Raw genomic sequence first — 22,822 nt, forward strand, 5'->3', positions numbered from 1 at the left:
TGAACGAGTGACATCAGAGGAGAGTTTGCGCTTTGTCCCTTCAGAGACGCACCTCATCAAGAGGACCTGGCCCTGGACGACCGATTTGAACTGCGGATGGTTTTGTTGTTCATTTGATGAGAAAATTCATTAAATGCGAAGCCACAGAGGTAGGTTGTATGCTTAATTAACTTTGTACATTGCTGTTGTTTCGTCGACTAAAGCCATTGTTTGTGTACTAATACAATAAAAAAATACTTAACATTAGCATTAGCTGGTCAGTTTACCTTGCTAGCTAGTTATCATGCTGGCACATGTGTTGCTCTTTCCCACCCTGCCCTCTGCCTGTATTTTCTTATTTTTTTCATGTTTTGCTTTACTCGTCGAGGCTTCAGGGCTTAAGCCTGTTTGGCAGTGGTATGTAGCCCCCAACCAATACAGCGCATCGTTTGTGAAGTTGGGACACTACAAAAACGTAGCAACCAGTTAGATCGCAATCTACATCTCATGAGTTTTACACACAGGCAGAGCAGACAGAGGGTTGCCTCAGCTGTGTAGGTGTGAGCAGGTTTATTTGTGCTTTAAAATGCAACTGCTATGAAGCTGATTGATTCCTTTGTTCTCTGAGGGCTGACTTTGAATGGCGCATTTACAGACAATAATGTGCTCTGCTATAAATTCACTTCTGTCTAACAGCAACATGTTGAAGGTAGAAGAGATGTCATCATCCCCTGCTTGAGTTCCTTGGAGAGTCTGGAGAGGAACTTATTAAAGACCACCAGGTAAACTTTGAAAATTTGGGATTTTCTGATAATTATTCTGACCATAATGAACTAGTCTTTTTCCCAGCCTAATAATATAACTTTAATCTTGTCACTAACCTACAGTACCAGTCAAAAGTTGTGCCTTTCCATGTAGTAACAAAACTTTAGGTCACAATCAGTTTATTTAAAAACAGTTGTTCTGACAGTATTTTCATAGGCTGCATAGCTACCTTAACCACCTGACTGAAAAAATATTACTGTCCAATGAAAATATTTTTACCTCTTTCTCATGTTGCACCTTGGTTTCTGAATCAAAACAAAACAAAAGTCAGCAAAAATAATTAATTTCATTGCTTCAGAAGTGTTTCAGGATTCTGAAAATACTAACAAATGTTTTGAACAACCTGGGTTTTTCAAACAATGCCAGAGTATTACCTTTTAAGAAATAACAGTGGTTACGTCAATGACCTGAATGTACACTAATATGAGAGGTACAAACTACGGTTAATTTAGACCGAGAAATACACATGAAAAGAAATTAATTACATGATAACTTACCTTTCAATTTTTATCTATGTTAATTATTCAAAATCATTAGTAACCTAAATACTTACCCAGCATTTAACCAATGTCTTGCTCTGAGCATCTTACTTCGGTTGTGTAATTTATGTGTAAACTATTAATTGGCCACTTCTACCCTGTAAATCACCTATTGCATATACAGGAACTTTAATAAATCTGTAGTACATTGAGCACTGATTGTTTGATGTTTTTGACAGGATGTCAGCAAAGAAGCCATCAGAGAGGACTTATCATGTCTTTACGATCTTTGTTATGGAAGTGCAGATCAGGAAGGCCACACCCCTCATCGTGGGAAAAGAGTTTCTTGATGACTGTAAAAGTGTGGCATTGGCTGCTCATTGACTTTATCCATACAATGAACTTGAGTTACCCACCAACATAGAAATAGACATTTGAAATGTTTCAGAAGCTCTTTCTTGAGCTTGATGTCCTGAAGATGTCTCCTTAAGTCCAGTCTTTGCACAACACACTTCTAGCATAACTGTTTTCATGCAAGTTTATCAAAAACTTCATTGTGTTTAACTATTTGAAAATGTTTTAGTCAGACTAAGTCTTTTAATCAAAATTTATTTTTTTTTTTTTGACAATACTGATTTATGAATGTACACAAATGTATTTATTTAAAATGTTTTTATGCCAGCCACACTGTATACGTTGCACTGTAACTTACATAATAATTTCTGGATATTAAGTAAAGAAAAGCTAATTAAATTACCCTGAAATACCAAGCGTTTTTGTAGGGGTTTTGAAATTGGATGCCAAGGTAGTCTGAGTGAAATTTGCTTACAAAGGGTGAGTAAATTTTGTGTCTAAAGAAGAAAACTGCCAGTAAAATCTACTTTGGTATTCTTGGTTTAACAATTCATACTAGTAAGCAAGCTTTACTTGAGGATTTCCTGAGTAAAAATTACAAAGAATTTCTGTGTGGAAATTGTTACTGAGCTTTTTTTAAGTAAATGCAACTCCATTCCTCCAATTTTTTCAGTGTATTATAGATGAAGGGTCAGCAGGTAAGTTTGACCTTGATCCATTAGATGGCGGCCAGAACATAATCAAAGGTTAATTTAAGAAATTGATAAAAATGAAACTGGACTTTACTTTGTTACTGTTCACATGTGGAGCTATGGTCTACAGTCACATTCTATACCTTTGATTGATCTCATGAGCTGGTGTTATTTTTTTCTTACCACAAAGGGCATCATGGCTATTTCAGAGGTCTGTCAAGTAAGCAACAGAATATTTTGATCAGGATGACACAAAACAAACTTTCCTGTGCTTTTATTACTAAACAGGAAGGGATTCTGTTGGTGACTGTTGCCATGACAGAGTTCTATTTCAGCACCAGGTGCTGTCTAACTATGGTGCAGCCCGTGGCCTGATGTGAATGTTTGTGTCTGCATTCACTCTCAACACAGATAAAAGTATAATAAACACCTTAAGGTGGGGGGAAATGCTCTGTTTGGACATTATAGCTAAATGTGAGATCATCAGTCTGAAGTTGGGCCAGTTTTATGATGCCTAAGACATGGAAGATAATGGAGGTTATCTGAGTTCTTGCTCAGCTGTGATTGGTACATGGATGCAATTAGATGGTGCTTTACCTAAATGTTGTTAATATCTTGCATGTTTCACCCTGAGACTTATGCTGCTCCCAGTACTGTTAAAATTGAAAAAATAAAATTTCTCTGTGTATTTAGTCAAAGTGTCTTTTTGTTTCATCCTTATCTACAGGGAGGTCAGAGGTCACGGTGTGGAGCTGGCAGAACCTGCTTCAGCATTGTTTTAGAAGCCTGCTGCTAAGTATGTTTGGCATTCAACTTTCATTTCATTTAACAAACATTATTTATTTTATCTTTTTCAGATAAATGTCTGGTTAAGGAAAAAATTCCTGAGTTTGAAAGTGGTTTCATGAAGCTCTGAACTATAATGCAGCTCTGACAGCGCTGATTGATCAGCCCTGACCAGAGAGCCAATCAGCACTGAAATATCAATCACATGAAGAAAATAAACAGACAGAAACTAAATGAGGTCAGCTCTCCACAGACAATCTGACCCTCCTTTTTATGGGCATAAATTATGAGCTGTTCACAACATCTCTGGAAACATTGATCATTTCTCTGCTGCTGCTTTCTGAGCAGGTTGAAAAATCCTCATGACATCAACAGCTGATGAACGAGGTCACATTTCTCATTATATGGTTATTATTTTATCTAAACTCTTGTCTTCCATCTCTTCTCTACTTACATATCTGACCATAGAGTCTCTTCACCAGGTGCAGAACAGAGATGATGCAAAACTGTCAAAGAGGAGTATAAGAGCTCGCAAACAGAGTCATCAGCATGTCATGTTTGAGCAGAACCCCAATTGTTTGCTAAAATAACTTGTAATAAGCAAATTGAAACCATATGTGGGATGCTGGATATTGCACTTCAATGAAATATTATACTGCTATAACTATATATCGTTCCATCTTAGAGAACAGGTTCCTCCAGCTAGGGTTCTGTGCCCACTTATTCAACTGTGTGCTGTTTTTAAACAGTTAAAGAAGATGAGAGGAGCTCATGTGATGTGATTGGCTATTAGGCTAACATTGGAGTTGACCCCCACTCTGCCATTGGCTAGTTCTGGCACAACCTAACCAACAGCCACATTTGTATATATTTATAGTTTTTTATATATCTGTGTACTCCATGTCTTCTGTTGTGTTTTTAATGGCTGCTGAAAGTGAACTCCTCTGACCCCTGACCTATCCCTCCTCTGTGGTGGGCAGCAGGTGGTCATCACTTTTTATATGATCAACGTTGGTTTTTTGGGTTAACTATTTAAATATACATAAATATACACACATAGTACATAGAGTATGCTTGTGGACAGTTGTGGATTGAATCAATCAGTAAAATGAGGCCAGATCACCAGAGAGGAACTCATGGCTGAGCTGACTGATGGCAGTTCAAATGTGTGTCAGAATAAGCAGTCATCAGTCATTCATTTCCAGGGGGGAGGAAACTGGAACATCAGCCAGAAATGTTAAATGGTTTATGGAGGTGACAAAATGGACTGTTGTTGTTGTTGCAGTGTAAAGATGTGCAGAATAAAGAATAAAAATGTAAACTCACCCTGGACAGGACAACCTCTAAGGTGATGTTCTGAGGAGGTGCACTGGGCACTGCAGAGACAAACATAAAAGTATATAAATATATCAGATCAACAGACACCAGTTTATTCATGACTCAAAGACTAAACTGACTTTTTATTTACTTATATGCTATTTTCAATCACTGTACGTTCTTGGTAAACAGTATGTTGAGGAATCTGTGCACTTAACCTGCTGATATATTATTTGTGTCACTGAAATGTTCACTTTTATTGGTGTTTTAGAAAAAAAAATCCATTACCCATCATTAAAAAGTCGGTTAGAGCAGTTGTTCTCAACATTTGGTTTGAGACCCCCCCCAGTAGTACTAAGATAAATCTAAAGGGCTTTTTTTAAAAGGATTTATCTTTCTGTCAAATGTCAGGCAAGTTTATGGACGTGAAACAGTCAAACCCTTGCACAGCCCTGTGTGAAATACTCTGACCAGATCACAGCCCATGTGCTCACTATGCTCAGCCAGGAACCTCAGGAAAAGACATGAGCACACTCAGTGACCTGGTATATGACTTTTAAACTAATCACTCATGACATCATAATGGAGCTAAGAAATGAGCCTGTTATGTCTCCCACATAACAGGCAGAATTATGTTATAACCAACCAGTCTGGTGTGTAGAGGTGTGTGTGGCTATTCTGTAGCAGCTTGCTTTCAATTTACACATAATTGAATCAAGGTAAAAACAGTAGTTGCCCTGGCATGACTGCACTGTGCTCTGTCACAGGCTGCAGATTCATCAACATGTGTGTCCTACTGCCTTCAGACGCCTTCAGAGATTTATTGACCTGAAGAAGAAGCTTTTCATAAACAACAACAGATACTATTAGAATCAATCATTCTAATTCATCAATCAATCAATCCAGACTGGTTTTAAATGTTTGTGATATTAATGTGACATTAAATGTTTTTTTATGCTGATTTAAATGCATCTATTAGCTTTTTTTTTTACTTTATTTTCACAATAGGTTTTTAATATGGAAAACACAGCAGTTCATCATTCAGCTATGAAAGGTAGAAAAGAAAACAAATTGATTAAATATGATTAAATAATTTTCAATCTAGGGGTGTCAAGTGGTGCAGTGGGTTGAGCAGGCGCCCCATATGTAGAGGCTACATCCTTCGCTGCAGTCGGCCCCGGTTCGAATCCCGTATCGGACGGCCCTTTACTGCATGTCATTCCGCCTCTCTCTGCCTCCCCATTTCCTGTCTCTCTCTACTGTGCTCTACTGTGCATAAAAAGCCAAAAAATATACTTGAAAATTATTATTATTTTTTTTTTTCATCTTCTGGGGTTTTTATGACTAATAGAATCTCAGTTTCATTGTTGTGGACAAAACCTTTAAACACACACACAAACACACAAACACACACACACACACACACACACACACACACACACACACACACACACACACACACACACACACACACACACACACACACAAAAACACAAATGCACAAAAACACACGCACACACACACACACACACAAACACACAAACACACACACACACAGATTATATATATAGTCAAGCCCAAAATTATTCATACCCCTGGCAAATTTTGACTTAAAGTTACTTTTATTCAACCAGCAAGTTTTTTTCTGACCGGAAATGACAAAGGCTTCTCCCAGAAGATAATAAGACGATGTACAAGAGGCATCATTGTGTAAAAAAAATATTTCTTAGCTTTTATTTACATTTGAACAAAAAGTGGCATGTCCAAAATTATTCATACCCTTCTCCATAATCAATCAGAAAAGCCTTTATTGGCTATTACAGCAAGCTTTTTGCATGTCTCCACTGGTATTTTTGCCTATTCATCTTTAGCGATGAGCTCCAACTCTTTCAGGTTGATGGGTCTCCTTGCCATCACCCTAATCTTTAGCTCCCTCCACAGATTCTCAATCGGCTTCAAGTCAGGACTCTGGCTGGGCCACTGCAAAACGTTAATGTTTTTGTCCGCTAACGCATTCTATCACGCACTCTTGCGTGTGTTTTGGTCGTTGTCGTGCTGAATGTCCACTGGTGCCCAAGGGCCAAGTTTCTCTGCAGACTGCCTAATGTTGTTGTTTGAGAATCTTGATGTAATTGCTCTTTTTTCATGGTGCTGTTTACTGTGAATTAGGTTTCCTCTGGGTGCATTGGCTGAAAAACACCACCCAAAGCATTAGTTCCCACCAACCATGGTTTGACAGTGGGGATGGTTTCTGTAAAGGGTTTGAAGGCACTTCTCCTTTTCTAGAGCCAAATTGAAGAAGATTCCATCATTGTGGCCACACAAATTCAATTTTTGTTTTCATAAAACAGACGACCAGAAGTCTTCTTCTTTGAATCTAGATGATCATTTGCAAAGGCCAAGCGGGCTTTTTTGTGTTCCTTAATCTGGACGAAGTGCATCCTCCTTGGTCTGCGTTCCATGGGAACCCAGCAGTAGTGCAGTGATCATTGAGGACTGTCTGCCTTGAGATGTTGTACACCAGCAGAGCCCCAGATTCACCAGGATGTGCCTTGGTGTGATCCCTTTGATTCTTCTTCACCTCTCTCACTATCCTCCCTGGCACACAGGTTGTCACTTTGGCTTCCCGACACACGTCCTCGTGGAGATTTTCAACAGTGCGGACAGTCTTTGTTATTTTTTTAAATAATACTTTCGCAACTGTAGCCTACTGGAACTTTGAAAACATTTAGAGTATGGCCTTGATGCCTTGTCCCTGACTTGTGCAAGCAGACCACAATGCGCAGCCACAGGTCTTTCAAGTGAGCTCCTTTGTGCTTAGCCACTGACCTGTCCTCCACAAACCAACTTGCGAGAGCTGCTGTTTTTCACGCTGTAAGTTGATTAAAACAGCTGTTCCCAATGAATTCAGGGTAAATTTAAGATGCTTTAAGAAAGCCTGGACTAGTTTGGAATGGTATAGAACTTTGGATTTTCCCATAGACTGTGACAGTTTGCAAAGGGTATGAATAATTTTGGACATGCCACTATTTGTTCAAATGTAAATAAAAGCTGAGAAATATTTTTTTCCACAATGATTCCTCTTGTACATCGTCTTATTATCTTCTGGGAGAAGCCTATGTCATTTCCGGTCAAAAGAAACCTTGCTGGTTGAATAAAGTAACTTTAAGTCAAAATTTGCCAGGGGTATGAATAATTTCGGGCTTGACTGTGTATACATATTTATATATATATATATATATATATACCTTCTCTTGTTCTCTGAAAACAAGCATGTTTCCATTTGTAGACTTGATCACAGGTATTAAAGAGCCAGTTTAGCAGATCCTTGTCTAACATCTTACAATTGAAGATGAACATCAACTCAATGGATAAATCAGACAGGTGTAATGTTGATAGAAGTGGAGTTTTTAGAGGCTAATAGTTCCCCCTCCTTCCAGTCTTTGTGCTAAGCTAGGCTAAAAACCACCTGGAAGTTCCCAACATTACCTTGTATCTCCCTGAGACTCTGGCCCTGAATAACCTGTTACAGATGAAGTAGTGTTATTAGTTTTTCAGTGTCAGTGTCAGTGAATGAGTGCTGTGCTGTCTCTGTTTGGTGTCAGATCACTCCTTTCAATCAATCATCATGATGACATCAGCACAGACAAGAAGCTGATGGACTGATGCTGGCATTCAGTCTTTGTGAACTGACTGTGTCACTGCAGCAAAATAAGATTACCACCGGAGAACTGACAGGTGTCATAAACACACACGCACGCACGCACGCACGCAACTGATTAAATAATTTTCAATCTAGGGGTGTCAAGCGGTGCAGTGGGTTGAGCAGGCGCCCCATATGTAGAGGCTACATCCTTCGCTGCAGTCGGCCCCGGTTCGAATCCCGTATCGGACGGCCCTTTACTGCATGTCATTCCGCCTCTCTCTGCCTCCCCATTTCCTGTCTCTCTCTACTGTGCTCTACTGTGCATAAAAAGCCAAAAAATATACTTGAAAATTATTATTATTTTTTTTTTTCATCTTCTGGGGTTTTTATGACTAATAGAATCTCAGTTTCATTGTTGTGGACAAAACCTTTAAACACACACACAAACACACAAACACACACACACACACACACACACACACACACACACACACACACACACACACACACACACACACACACACACACACACACACACACACACAAAAACACAAATGCACAAAAACACACGCACACACACACACACACACACACACACACACACACACACACAGATTATATATATAGTCAAGCCCAAAATTATTCATACCCCTGGCAAATTTTGACTTAAAGTTACTTTTATTCAACCAGCAAGTTTTTTTCTGACCGGAAATGACAAAGGCTTCTCCCAGAAGATAATAAGACGATGTACAAGAGGCATCATTGTGTAAAAAAAATATTTCTTAGCTTTTATTTACATTTGAACAAAAAGTGGCATGTCCAAAATTATTCATACCCTTCTCCATAATCAATCAGAAAAGCCTTTATTGGCTATTACAGCAAGCTTTTTGCATGTCTCCACTGGTATTTTTGCCTATTCATCTTTAGCGATGAGCTCCAACTCTTTCAGGTTGATGGGTCTCCTTGCCATCACCCTAATCTTTAGCTCCCTCCACAGATTCTCAATCGGCTTCAAGTCAGGACTCTGGCTGGGCCACTGCAAAACGTTAATGTTTTTGTCCGCTAACCACTTCTTCACCACTCTTGCTGTGTGTTTTGGGTCGTTGTCGTGCTGAAATGTCCACTGGTGCCCAAGGCCAAGTTTCTCTGCAGACTGCCTAATGTTGTTGTTGAGAATCTTGATGTATTGCTCTTTTTTCATGGTGCTGTTTACTGTGATTAGGTTCCCTGGTGCATTGGCTGAAAAACACCCCCAAAGCATTAGGTTCCCACCACCATGTTTGACAGTGGGGATGGTTTTCTTAGGGTTGAAGGCTTCTCCTTTTCTAAGCCAAATGAAGGATCCATCATTGTGGCCAAACAATTCAATTTTTGTTTCATAAAACAGACGACCAGAAGTCTTCTTCTTTGTCTAGATGATCATTTGCAAAGGCCAAGCGGGCTTTTGTGTTCCTTATCTGGAGAAGTGGCATCCTCCTTGGTCTGCGTCCATGGAACCCAGCAGTGTGCAGTGTCCATTGGACTGTCTGCCTTGAGATGTTGTCACCAGCAGAGCCCAGATTCACCAGGATGGCCTTGGTGGTGATCCTTGGATTCTTCTTCACCTCTCTCACTATCCTCCTGGCCAGCACAGGTGTCACTTTTGGCTTCCGACCACGTCCTCTGAGATTTTCCACAGTGCGGAACGTCTTGTATTTTTTAATAATACTTTGCACTGTAGCCACTGGAACTTGAAAACATTTAGATATGGCCTTATAGCCCTTTCCTGACTTGTGAGCAGCCACAATGCGCAGCCACAGGTCTTCAGTGAGCTCCTTTGTCTTAGCCATGACTGTCCACAAACCAACTGCAGAGAGCTGCTGTTTTTCACCTGTTAAGTTGATTAAAACAGCTGTTCCCAATGAATCAGGGTAATTAAGATGCTTTAGAACAGCCTGGACTATTTGGAATGGTATAGAACTTTGGATTTTCCCATAGACTGTGACAGTTTGCAAAGGGTATGAATAATTTTGGACATGCCACTATTTGTTCAAATGTAAATAAAAGCTGAGAAATATTTTTTTCCACAATGATTCCTCTTGTACATCGTCTTATTATCTTCTGGGAGAAGCCTATGTCATTTCCGGTCAAAAGAAACCTTGCTGGTTGAATAAAGTAACTTTAAGTCAAAATTTGCCAGGGGTATGAATAATTTCGGGCTTGACTGTGTATACATATTTATATATATATATATATATATATACCTTCTCTTGTTCTCTGAAAACAAGCATGTTTCCATTTGTAGACTTGATCACAGGTATTAAAGAGCCAGTTTAGCAGATCCTTGTCTAACATCTTACAATTGAAGATGAACATCAACTCAATGGATAAATCAGACAGGTGTAATGTTGATAGAAGTGGAGTTTTTAGAGGCTAATAGTTCCCCCTCCTTCCAGTCTTTGTGCTAAGCTAGGCTAAAAACCACCTGGAAGTTCCCAACATTACCTTGTATCTCCCTGAGACTCTGGCCCTGAATAACCTGTTACAGATGAAGTAGTGTTATTAGTTTTTCAGTGTCAGTGTCAGTGAATGAGTGCTGTGCTGTCTCTGTTTGGTGTCAGATCACTCCTTTCAATCAATCATCATGATGACATCAGCACAGACAAGAAGCTGATGGACTGATGCTGGCATTCAGTCTTTGTGAACTGACTGTGTCACTGCAGCAAAATAAGATTACCACCGGAGAACTGACAGGTGTCATAAACACACACGCACGCACGCACGCACGCACGCACGCACGCACGCACGCACACCATCTTTCACGAACACTGTCACTATCTTATCTGTGAGCATCACAGAAAATTGCAAAAGATAGCTGAAGACGAAGAAAAAGAATGTGAAGATGATAATTAGGCAAAGAAAGGAGAGGACAAGAAACAGGAAAATAAAGAAGAAAAAGATAACAAGAAAGATGATGAGGAAGAGAAAGCATAGAAGGCAAAAGAGTGAAAAAATAAAAGGACCAAGGCAAAGACAATGAAAGACAACAAAATGAAGATGAAAGTTAAGAAAACAAAGACAAAGTTGAAGATAAAGGAGAAAATGGAAGGAAATGAGAACATGAAGATCAAAACAAAGATGATGGAAGAGAAGACATGAAGTTTAAACATGAAGGCAAAGAAGGAAATGAAGAACAAGCTGAAAAAGACAAATACAGGATAGGTAAAGTAGTAAACAAAGATGATGGAAGACGTAGGGAATGATGAATACCAAGGAAACAAAAAGATGAAAACAAACAACATGAAAAACATGGTGATAGTGAAGAAGAAGATGAATAAGCAATGGGAGGAAGAGTATGCATAGAATAATGAGGAAGAGGCAGCTGTGTGGTTATGTCCAGTCAATCAGAGATAAACTAAGATGTTAACATTGAGAAGTGTTTTGGTTTGAATGAACTGTCTGTCGACACAGACGCCTGATTAACTGTCAGAGGCTCATCTATTGATGCAGCTGCTCATTGTGCGTGTGTGTGTGTGTTGTATTGTGGGTTCAATTAGCCCACAAGTCATTGTTATCATCCAGATGCAGCCAGAAGATTAACAATACAGCCACTCTGCATCTATGTGTGTGTGTGTGTGTGTGTGTGTGTGTGTGATCACTTTATGGTGTGACTGCAGCTGGATGCCTCCATTCTCTCTCACTGCTGATGTATGGAAGTTTATGAACAACAACATTCCATCTGTGCAGCAGTCAGCAGCTGAATGTTAAAGTCAGGGCTCAAGTCTCATTTAGAGGAGATATTAAAGGACCAGACTGTGGTGTAGCTCCGCCCCCCATTAAAACATAAACTACAGGACAGGAAGCTTTTATTACACCCTCACTAACTTACAGCTCTTTCACAGAAATACAAAGAATAACAGTGGACAACGATTTTGATTTTTTAAAGTCATGGTTCAGAAAATGGCTGATAAGAGGGGCAATACTGAAGAAGATTACAGCAGTTACCTAGATGAAAACAACAACTAAGAGGATTCAGACACTGACTTCTACCTGTTAAGCTGCTAACCAGCAAGTCAATGATCAGGGTGAGACATGGAGGACGAGCCAGTATCACTGCTAGCCAGGGGTACAGATTCACCTGATGCAACGCTGTCACTAAAACCTTTATTTTCTCAGCCTCTGAAGCAGAATCAGAGATGAAATGAAAACCATCGGAGACCTTAAACCTTTGTAAATCATTGCCTTTACGAATGCTCATCAACATTAAAAAAATGAAAATAGTTGAACTGAACTGAAAATGCTGACATTCAGATTTTAAGGAAATCCTCAGGGAGGTTGTTTCAAACAGTGCTGAGGTTTTAGAGGATGCCTCAGGTCTTAATGGGTTAGGTGAGACGTAAAGGGGAACTCCATCATTTTTACACATCAGAGTGTGTTTTCAAGCATTGTACTGCTGCACAAAAGTGAAAAGAGTTATAAATCCTTTAGTGACCCCAGAGGGAGCTGTATGAGGTCTGATCAATGTCCTCATGTGATGTCACTTGAGTCAGCATCAGTTGAGTCTGCTGACTTTGAAAATGAAAGAAGACTAGGTCAAAACCTAGCATATGGATGGGCCGTGTGTGGTCAATGTGTGAAATTGAGGAAATAGTTGAAAACTTTTGTAGAACTGTCGTAAACAACAGTAGTTTTACAGACAGTACATTGTAGTGTCAGCTGGTTTCAGTGTAGTGTCAGCTGATTTCAGCCTAATATCAACCGGTTTGAGTGTAGTGTCAGCTGGTTTCAGTGTAGTGTCAGTCGGCTTCAGTGTAGTGTCAGTTGGCTTCAGTGTAGTGTCAGCTGATTTCAGTGTAGTGTCAGCTGGTTTCAGTATCAGTTGGTTTCTGTCTAGTGTCAATTGGTTTCAGTCTGGTGTCAGCTGGTTTCAGTATCAGCTGGTTTCAGTCTAGTTTCAGTCTATTTTAATAAAGCTGTTCACACACAGAGAAAGTTAGAGGAGACATAATATCTTTATTATTTTATCTCACAGAAAGCACAGTCTCTGTCTGGGTAACAAACTGCTGTCCCACCTCTCTGCCACTCACTGAACAAAGTAGATGCAGACAGGTGTGCCGCTTGCTTGCAGGGCAGTACTGATGACTCTCTTCTATAGAAAGTAGCTAAGGTTTATCCACAAAGTAACTAGGTTTATTGCGAGGTGCTTTTTTTAAATCTACAGTGGCAACACTGTAGCCAGCTGAGTGCTGGTAACTCGGTAGCTATAACTTGATAATGCAAAATATATCAGTCAGTCAGTCAGTCAGTCTGAAAGTGTATCCTGCTCTTCATCTCTGCTTGATGCTACAGACTCCAGGTTTCAATAGCCACTACTACTATAACACACCCAAATTCTCCAGACGAACTGCTGGTGGTCAAGATACATTGCGGGTAATGTAGTAACCAGGTTTATAGAAGGAAGAAGAATGTGTGGAATAAAAAGAGGACACTTTGTGTAGTTCTGCTGCATCAACTTTGATTGAGATGGTGGTGGGGCAGTGGTGGTTGTATTTGGTGGTATTTCTTTGGCTCTGCTTGCCTATCTGTAAAAGTCAACACACGCCACCTAACGACCTAGATCCAGGTGCACTGCAGCGTGTTATAGGTGTATTGAGAGAGAGAGAGAGAGAGAGAGAGAGAGAGAGAGAGAGAGAGAGGACTCCATTACTGTGTCAGGCTGAGAGGCTGAAATGAAACAAGTATCTCCTCATCTCACTGCTTAATTAAAGACCCCTTAGTCCCCTAATGAAACCAATGACAGCAGGAGAAAGAGTGAGAGAGAGAGGGAGAGAGACAGATAGAGACAGAGAGAGTTCATTTCTATGAAAAAAGTGTGTTGCATTTCTTTGGCACTTCTTTCCTTCTACTTCATCCAAACTAATGGCCTCTCTCTCCTTCTCTCTCTTCTCACCACACACCACACACACACACACACACACACACCACACACACACACACACAAATGTAATTTGTCACCACCGATCAGTCAGGCTATACGCAACTACACAATAGAGCGAGTTACATGAACACACACGACCGAGCACGCACACGACACACACACATACACACAGTGTGAGGCAATAGTCAGCACCTGGTCCAGCAGTTTTCCAGACCAGTCAAATAGGTCTAACTGCAGGCATCAGGGACTCTCTGGACTTTTATTTCATGGTGTTTTGAAATACTAGACAGAAAGCTGTTTACGAATTTTTGCTCATAGAGAGAGATTACAGTTCAGACTGGACAGTACAACAGTAAATAAGCAAGCATATTGAATTTACTTTGAGCTTTGAGCTACAGGATCTGTTCAACCATCATAGTTGCTCTCCCTTAGACTGCAATACACACACATACACACACACACACACACACACACACACACACACACACACACACACACACACACGAACACCATCACCACCCCCACCCTTTACCACCACCATCCCATTGTTATCACTGAAGGTAGGCTAAATAACAGAAACACCTGTTTAATGTAATATACACTACATCCTCCACAGTGATCAATTGAATCAACAACTTTCTAAAACTATTTTAATAGTAAATTGCCAACTAAGTATATTAGTAATTATCAGGTGTATGGTCATGTTACAAAGTGCCTAACTAGAATGAATTGGTTGATTTCGTTGCTGTTCTAACCTGGGAACTGATATATCTTGTAACCTAAAGATGTTCTTTCATTTTATTGTTTTATCATATATTATTATAATCACCCTATAACATGTTTTACCCCTCTCTTTCCATTTTCAAATGTAACGCAGTAACACGTTTACTCAGAAACATTTTAACTGACTTACTTTGTTCTTTTATCTGAGAACATTTTTGCATAGTGATTTACTTCTACTGATGTCTTTTCACTAATAGTATTGATGCTGTTCACCAACCATTATTGTGAGTTTCATTTTGGCAGGTCCTGACAAAGGGCTGTTTGAAGGTTAATGTTATGCAGTTAGCAACAACACACACAAACATACATTGAAAGACACACACACCATATGGATATTAACTGTAGCTTTTTAGAGGCTCTATGGTAGCCAGCTCTACTGCCACACACAACAAAACACAAACACACATACAATATATATGTTAATAATAATAAATTATTATTATTATTATTATTATTAATATATATGTTGACAGAGACACACAAACACCATCTCAATGAATTGGATTAATTGGACTCTGGTGTAACAAACCTTATGCAATTTATACTGCCAAACATAGAAGCACAGACACTTTCAAAATAAGAGTCTCAAAAAGGTAAGAGGTAAGGTAGGTCATAAAAGTCAGATCTTAGAAGCCATTGTCTATATGGGGATATAGTGGTATAACTTTATTGCAGATCAGGACAACTCTCTATGACATGAATGAAACTGAAAGTAACGTCATTTGTAGAGATTGAAACAAGAGGAATGAAGTACACGCACCAAGCAGCAGGCACATTCAAAATTTCTCCAGGAATTTTCTAGTTATTATTATTATTATATTACTATACAACAGTGTTCATCATCAATTTGTTTGAAGGCACCTGCTATATTTGCTGCCATGTATAATATTTACATTATGCAAAAGCATTATGAGAGATGTGTGAGAAAATGAAAACTGCAAGCCTATTAGTTTGTCATTTTAAATTATTATTATTATTATTAAATTTTTAACATAACTGGGAAAAACAAGCTCCAAAAACATATAAAAAAAAAACTGCATGTGGGACTGAAGACGTCAACCAGCCCATTAAAGACACATTGTTCTGTTGAATGAAACCAGGGAGCTGTCAGTTATGGAGAGACAGTCATTGTGATCTGGTTCAAAACAAAGTGACACTGCGTTATTGGTTGGACCTTTCAGAAATGCTCACTGTGCAGTGTGATTTCAACTCTGAAGATTCCCTGCTCTCCAGGAGTGCCCATTTAAAGAACCATGGTGCTTTCACAGACGCTCCAACATTTGAGAACTGAGCCTCTGCTGCAAATAGCAACTTTTTTAAAACAAAAAAATGAGTTTTTGTGGTAAAATATTGGAAACTCAATGTTCACAGCTACTTCCAGAACTTTTGACTGTAACAAACACTCTTCTTCAGTGACTGGAAGTTGTTGGAGTAATCACATCAGGGCTGGATTTAACTGTTATGGTGGCGTGGGGCCGCTGCACCCCTGCTAACCCTCCTTTCCTCACTCTGTGTTTATTGCTATGGTGGAATATTAAACATATTTGCTGTGTGGTGAATTGATTAATGAATTTAGGAATATGCACAGTGTAAACACCCTCCACCCCAAAACCCCTGTTGTCTGCAGTAACCAGTTCTGTAATCAAGGAGTCTATCATGTGAATAACAGTGACTTTACCACATGAATTAAAATAAAAAGGAGTCTCTCTCAACTTTCAGTCTTCAGTTTCAATGATACGCAGCTAATAATCAAACCAAACTGATTCAAGATGAAAACATGTTTAAATCCACCTGATGCGAGGCTGAGGTAAAACTTACCATCTGATTGGGTGGTGACACTGGCGGTCTCTGTGGCCGTGCCCGGTCCATAGCGGTTTGTGGCCAAAACCCGAACTGTGTACTCAGTGAACTTATTGAGTCCCTCCATTTTGTAGTTGAGTCCGTTCACCTCCACACTCTGAACACAAAGACACAGCAGCGATTCAGAAAGTCAGAGCTAATCATTTTATGACATTTAAACAACCTCCACATAACAGCTCATGTTCTGACAGGTAGAACTACATCTGTTATGGTGCTGACCTGCTCTTTGCCAGATGGGCTCTCAGTCCACAACAGTCTGTAGCCCAGCACGGGGCCATTTGGTTGGATGGGAGGCTCCCAGCTCACCTGGACAGAGGTGGGAGACAGAGCTTCCACTCGGAGAGACTCCACCCTGCTGGGAACCTGGACTGTAGAGACACAGAGATGACACACTGCTCACACACATTCACAAATACTCATGCTACTGCTACAATTACACCTTCTACTACCATTACTATATTAGCAGAGCCAAACCACTTTGGTCCATTCTGTCATAAATACAATACAGTGTCACGTGAAACAATGCCTAATGCAGTGGTCACCCCTATCCATGTCCCTGGTGGGCTGAATTAATTCAGCCAAAATGAATATTCTCCCTTAATTTTTTATATCTTTTTCAATCTAATCGTTAGCCCTAAGTCCTTCTTTGACTCCATAGATTCATCCATATCATCCTTCATATGGAAGGACAAGCACCCTCGAGTTAATAAATTTCGCCTTCAAAGATCTAGAAATGTTGGAGGCATGGTGCTGCCTAATTTTCGCTTTTATTACTGGGCAGCCAATATATGCTGCATTGCATTTTGGTCTCACTTTCATAGTTTTCATAGTTTTTCTGTGAAAAACCCTTCTATTCCAGCACTACTGGGATCCTCACTCCCTCTCCCCCAAAATAAATCAGTTGATAATCCTGTGGTTTGGCATACAATGAGAATGTGGATCCAGTTCAGAAAACACTTTGGTCTATATGATTTCTCTCTTTCAAGTCCCATTGTATGCAATCATCTTTGCTCGATCCTGCGTTTCAAGAATGGCACAATCAAGCAGTCAAGTGTTTTATAGATCTTTTCATCAATAACAGTTTTGCAAGTTTAACAATTCTCCAAGAAGTTCAACCTCCAAAACACCAATTTTTTCAGATATCTGCAGACCAGATACTTTCTCCACTCTCAGATACACATTTCTTAATTTACACCCTGTATGCAAACACTTAATATCCTTTATCTATGACAAGCTGGCTGGTGTAAGACACGCCCCTCTTGACAAAATTAAAAATGTTTGGGAGCAAGATTTAAATCTTCACTGTCAGACGATATATGCGATTCAATTTGCAAGCTTGTTAATTCAACATCCCTCTGTGCCCTACATTGTTTGTTACAAAAACAAAAGTGGTACATATATCCAAAGCCAGACTTTCTCGTATATATCTAGATGTGAATCCCTGTTGCGACAGATGTAAAAGAGGTGACGCCTCCCTTATTCAATGTTCTAGAAAATACTGGAAGTTTGTTTTCCATGCCCTATTGCTAGTTCTCAGTTTTGATTTAGAACCCAACCTCCTAGTTGTTTTTAGGAGTTATGGGAGAAAATGAAGCACGCCTGCCTCCAAACAAACGCTGCATGCTGTCTTTTGCCTCTGTTTTAGCCAGGTTTTCAGTATTACTTAGATGGAGAGATGTTGCCCCACCCACCCATGCTCATTGGCTATGGGACAGTATGTCTGTTTAAGTCTTGAAAAGATCTGCTACTCAGTCTTTAACTCTAACAAAAAGTTCCTAAAGATATGGGGACCTTTGCTAGAATACAAAAAATTAAGGATGGATTTCCCCTTTATTTTATTCATTTTCTGTCAGTTTATTTTTGTAAGTAATACAAACTGTAGTTGTTTATCCATTTATAAATCCCTCCTTTGTTATTGATTTATTTCCTCTTGCTTTCTTTCCTAAATGTAAAACCCAACTTCCAGCTCCTCTTTGTAAAACTCCACGGGAGAAATATGTTTTTGTATGAGGAATTCTGGGCTGTTTAAGGGGCTTGGGCTGGCAAGGGTTGAAGGGGTTAAGGTTACATGTTCTGCTCCCATTAATATGTACATGTGATGTACAGTTGACATGTATACGTTACATTGTACAAATTGCACATTTTGGTAGTGTAATGCCACACTGATGCACCCATTGTATACTATACAAGTTTGCATTCTGTACATTTGTTGAAAATCTGATAAAAAAATCTTACAATACACAAAAAATAAGTACAATACAGTGAACTGAATTAGTCTGAATATATTACAATATTTTTTTATGGATATTACATTTGAAAAAGTGGAGGTTGAACTTTTTCAAGGCCTAGACATTTTCATCCTCATAAGAGATGTTCTCTTTCAATGGAGTGTCTCCCTGCATTACAGACTGAGCCTGTCACATTAAAGGGGTACTCCAATGATTTAGTGTTGGACTTCCAGAAAGTTCAGGGACACACAAGAGACACATAAAAAATGAATAGTTAAAAATGAGGCTGAGATGCTGCTTTTGAGTCAAGTTCCACAGACCCTGGAAACCCAGAAGAAGAAAGCAATCTCCCTCCACAAAACTTAACTTTGTGTGTGAAGCTGGTGAAGAGCTCCTTTTGCTTTCTTCATGTCTGTGTCTAGTGTCCATATGTTAATTTATATTCTGGCTGATGTGGTACACACTACATAACATATTGAGATATAGAAAGAAAAGTACACGACACACAAAACACAGTATGTATATATGAAAAACCATTACAATGTGTGTGTGTGTGTGTGTGTGTGTGTGTGTGTGTGTGTGTGTGTGTGTGTGTGTGTTTGTGTCTCACGGTCAGGTTTGGTGGTGATCCTCAGGGGGGCGGAGCTCTCTCCGGGTCCCATGTCATTGTAGGCGATGACTCTGAAGCTGTAGCTCTCCTCTGGTTTCAGGTTGGAAACTGTCAGCTCCAAAGACTCAGGCTCTGACACGTTCACTGACCGCTCCCTGACACAAGCACAAATACATGTCACAGTTTTTCTATTAATTATTTATTGTCTACAACTAACATCATGTTCCTTTGTATATTTATTTGATTGCATTTTGGTTTATATTATCAAATTTGCATCATGCCTAACCCATTTAAACTGGGAGGTGATACTTTACAGAGAAGCTACTTTTATTTTGTACCAGTGCAGATAATCAGAGCTGTAATCAGATGTTATCTGTGTAATCCCTCTGTAACCTTGGCTAATCCTCAGATTATAGCACCTCTGACACTGTTCAGTCCTCCACTAATCACCAAATAACTCTCATGTCCGTCTGTTCAGTGCAGGTTACAGCGCTAACTATTTCAAACACTTGTGCCAGATACAGTCAGTAAGCATAGCTTTTGGCTTTGGTCTGGTACCAAACATGTCAACATCAGACACCAGGGAACGTTGTTACTTTATAAGAGCTGACTGAAGTTTGTTGTTTTAATGGATATTCTGCACAGTTGAAAAAATAACACTGGTTTCTCAAAGCATTTACACATAACACAAAAAACAACAATTTTGCTTTAAACTCAGAGGCAGGTCTTTATGTATGTTTCACTGAAGACCCCTTAGAATGTGACAGTCCATAAATGTGTTGCCAGGTTTGAGCTCTTGTACAAAATCCAGTCAATTGTGAGTTTTAACTGAAAGTATACAGTACATTTCTCACTATTTGGTATCCTTTTACACCATGCACAGATACATAAAAATACCTTAATAAATTGCAAGTGTAGGAATCCCAATCCAGATGAAAAACAATTGTTCAATAAACACAACACAAAATGTATCTCATATGATATCAGACACTTAATCAGAATTATTAGGATTCTTTATCTGCAGACCACAAGTCTACAGTAAATTCCAGGTCCATCAGGCTGTTGAGTGTCTGTGTATAAGAGAAAGAAAGTGACATAGCAACAAATGAAACAATATCAGCAGCAGCAGCAGCAGCAGCAGTGAGACACAAAGGTTAAAGAAATATAAGAGGTGAGGGGACTTCTCAGGGTTTATGAATCTTTATTTTCCTCCAAGCTGCTGAGTAAAAGGCAGACAGGCAGAGCTGGATGTGAAGTTAACCAGCAGATCTCTGTCTGTCACACAGTGTGAACTCTGTTTGCTCTTCAAAGGCCACAGTCTCAGGTCAGTCTGCTCAAAAACAAGTGACCCACAGAGAGAGACACTTCTCTGTCTGCCTCTAATGTCACTCACTCCCGCTCATCTTTCTGCTGCTTCTACAGTAGTTTCTCTTCTCTTTTGAAGTAGCAGCTCTTTCTCTTTTTATATCTATTTTATTACAGTCATCAACTGTAGCATTAGATTAGATTTAGATTAGATTCAACTTTATTGTCATTGCACAGAGTACACGTACTAAGACAACGAAATGCATAAGCATAGTCATCTTCAATAGAGTGACAAAATCAACAAAAAATTATCCATGTACTACAAATGTGTTTTTCTCATTTATAAATTCTATGATTATGTTTTAAACTAATAATTGTAACTAAATAATTCTCACAGCGTTGGATATGAAGTTTCCTTTTTTCTGTATATCTTGTTAGAAATCATATGAAAGAACACCCTTCATAACTTCAGATTGCTTTATAAATATCAAGTTTAAATGAGCGGCTCAGGGGGTGGAGAGGGTCGTCCACTAATTGCAACATCGTGGTTCATTTACTAGCTCCTCCAGTCCGCATTTCGAAGCGTCCTTGGGCAAGATACTGAACCCCAAATTGTCTCTGATGTATGTACTGTATGTGTGTGGCTGTGTGTATATGGTAGAAAAGCACTGTATGGATGTGTGTGTGAATGGGTGAATGTGGCTTCCATTGTAGAGTGCTTTGGACTGGAAAAGTTCTATATAAGTGCAGTCCATTTATATATTTCCTTCAGTATCAAAGGAATGGTGATTGTTGTCCATTTCCAAGGTTGCAATGCGAACAAGAACAGCTAATAAATGTATGTATTTTTGTGGTGCAGACTCATGCTAATGTGTAAAAATTATATTCACCAAAAATATAAAAACAAAAAAAACAATAGTGACAAAAATCATTTTTGGTTTCATACTAATAGAGCATCATGAAAATGTGAAATATTACATGAAATTTGTGTAAATTGAATGTTTTCTGTCATTGACTGAATGACACATTAACACTGAGGTCGCTTAGTCATTCACATGCTACTCTGTTAATAACTACATTTAGACCACCTGTAGTACACCCCCCCCTGTCCTGAAGTGGTGCTGGTGATTCCAGTCTCCAGTGTGGCAGCAGAGCACATGTTCAGCCATGAGAGGTCCTCTGTCCGAGGCAAAGACACAAAACCTAGTGAGAAGCCAGTCCAAGTCCGTGCAGACCAGGAGGAAGGTCATAGTTCAGGCTGGACTACAGCAGGTGAATTGAGTTTCAATTCTATTTTTTGTTCATATTTTTATTGTACTAATCTAATTCTGTAAAACTGCATTATTCATATTTGTCTGTTTAGGCTCAATGTTTTATTTTTGTGCCTCCTGCTGTCACTGTGTTTCACGTGGTGATTGCACGCTCAGTGTGTCTGTTCTTTTGTCTCCAAGTCCTTATAAATGCATAATCAATAAATTTGGTCTGTATATTAAAATATTGTGGTAAAGTTGTTGTTGTTAATTAAATGCTATTAAATAGACAGTTTCTAATCATCATTAACAAATGAAAATTAAAATAACAGGTAACAATATATTATGACTTTTTCCATCCCTGTCTGGCAAGCTGACAGAGAAAGTCTGATGTAGCCTGTGTCGAGTGAATGTTTTTGGCCTGTGGGTCCGTCACTTTACACTGTGAGCTGTGCTGAGGTGAGAAAGGACATTCAAGCTATGACTTTTATTTACTATTTGTTACATAACTACTTCAAGATGTGAACAACTGAGTAAATGCCTTCCTGGGCCGACTGCACCATTTAAAATGTTAATACGTCCAACACGTTGGTTTATTGATAGATAGATAGATAGATAGATAGATAGATAGATAGATAGATAGATAGATTGATACTTTATTTATCCCCTAGGGGAAATTCATGTGTCCATTAGCTCATTGTTAATAATAATAATAATAATAATAATAATAATAATAATAATAATAATAATAATAATAATAATAATAATAATAATAACAGTTGATAATCAAT

General features: G+C 39.1%; 1 protein-coding gene across 1 annotated transcript in view; it reads right to left on the reverse strand.

Moving 5' to 3' along the window:
* dcc (DCC netrin 1 receptor) overlaps positions 1 to 22,822 on the reverse strand; it is a 233,113-nt gene that overhangs the window by 101,174 nt on the left and 109,117 nt on the right. The window contains exons 10-13 of the mRNA XM_022744417.1: positions 19,477 to 19,631; positions 16,858 to 17,006; positions 16,597 to 16,735; positions 4,442 to 4,491 (exon numbers count right to left, since the gene is read on the reverse strand). Of these exons, the coding sequence (XP_022600138.1) occupies positions 4,442 to 4,491; positions 16,597 to 16,735; positions 16,858 to 17,006; positions 19,477 to 19,631 (493 nt within the window). The remainder of the gene's footprint in view (positions 1 to 4,441; positions 4,492 to 16,596; positions 16,736 to 16,857; positions 17,007 to 19,476; positions 19,632 to 22,822) is intronic.

This window comes from Seriola dumerili, unplaced genomic scaffold, assembly GCF_002260705.1.
Source record: "Seriola dumerili isolate Sdu_G_001 unplaced genomic scaffold, Sdu_1.0 BDQW01000081.1, whole genome shotgun sequence".
NCBI classification, from domain to species: Eukaryota; Metazoa; Chordata; class Actinopteri; order Carangiformes; family Carangidae; genus Seriola; species Seriola dumerili.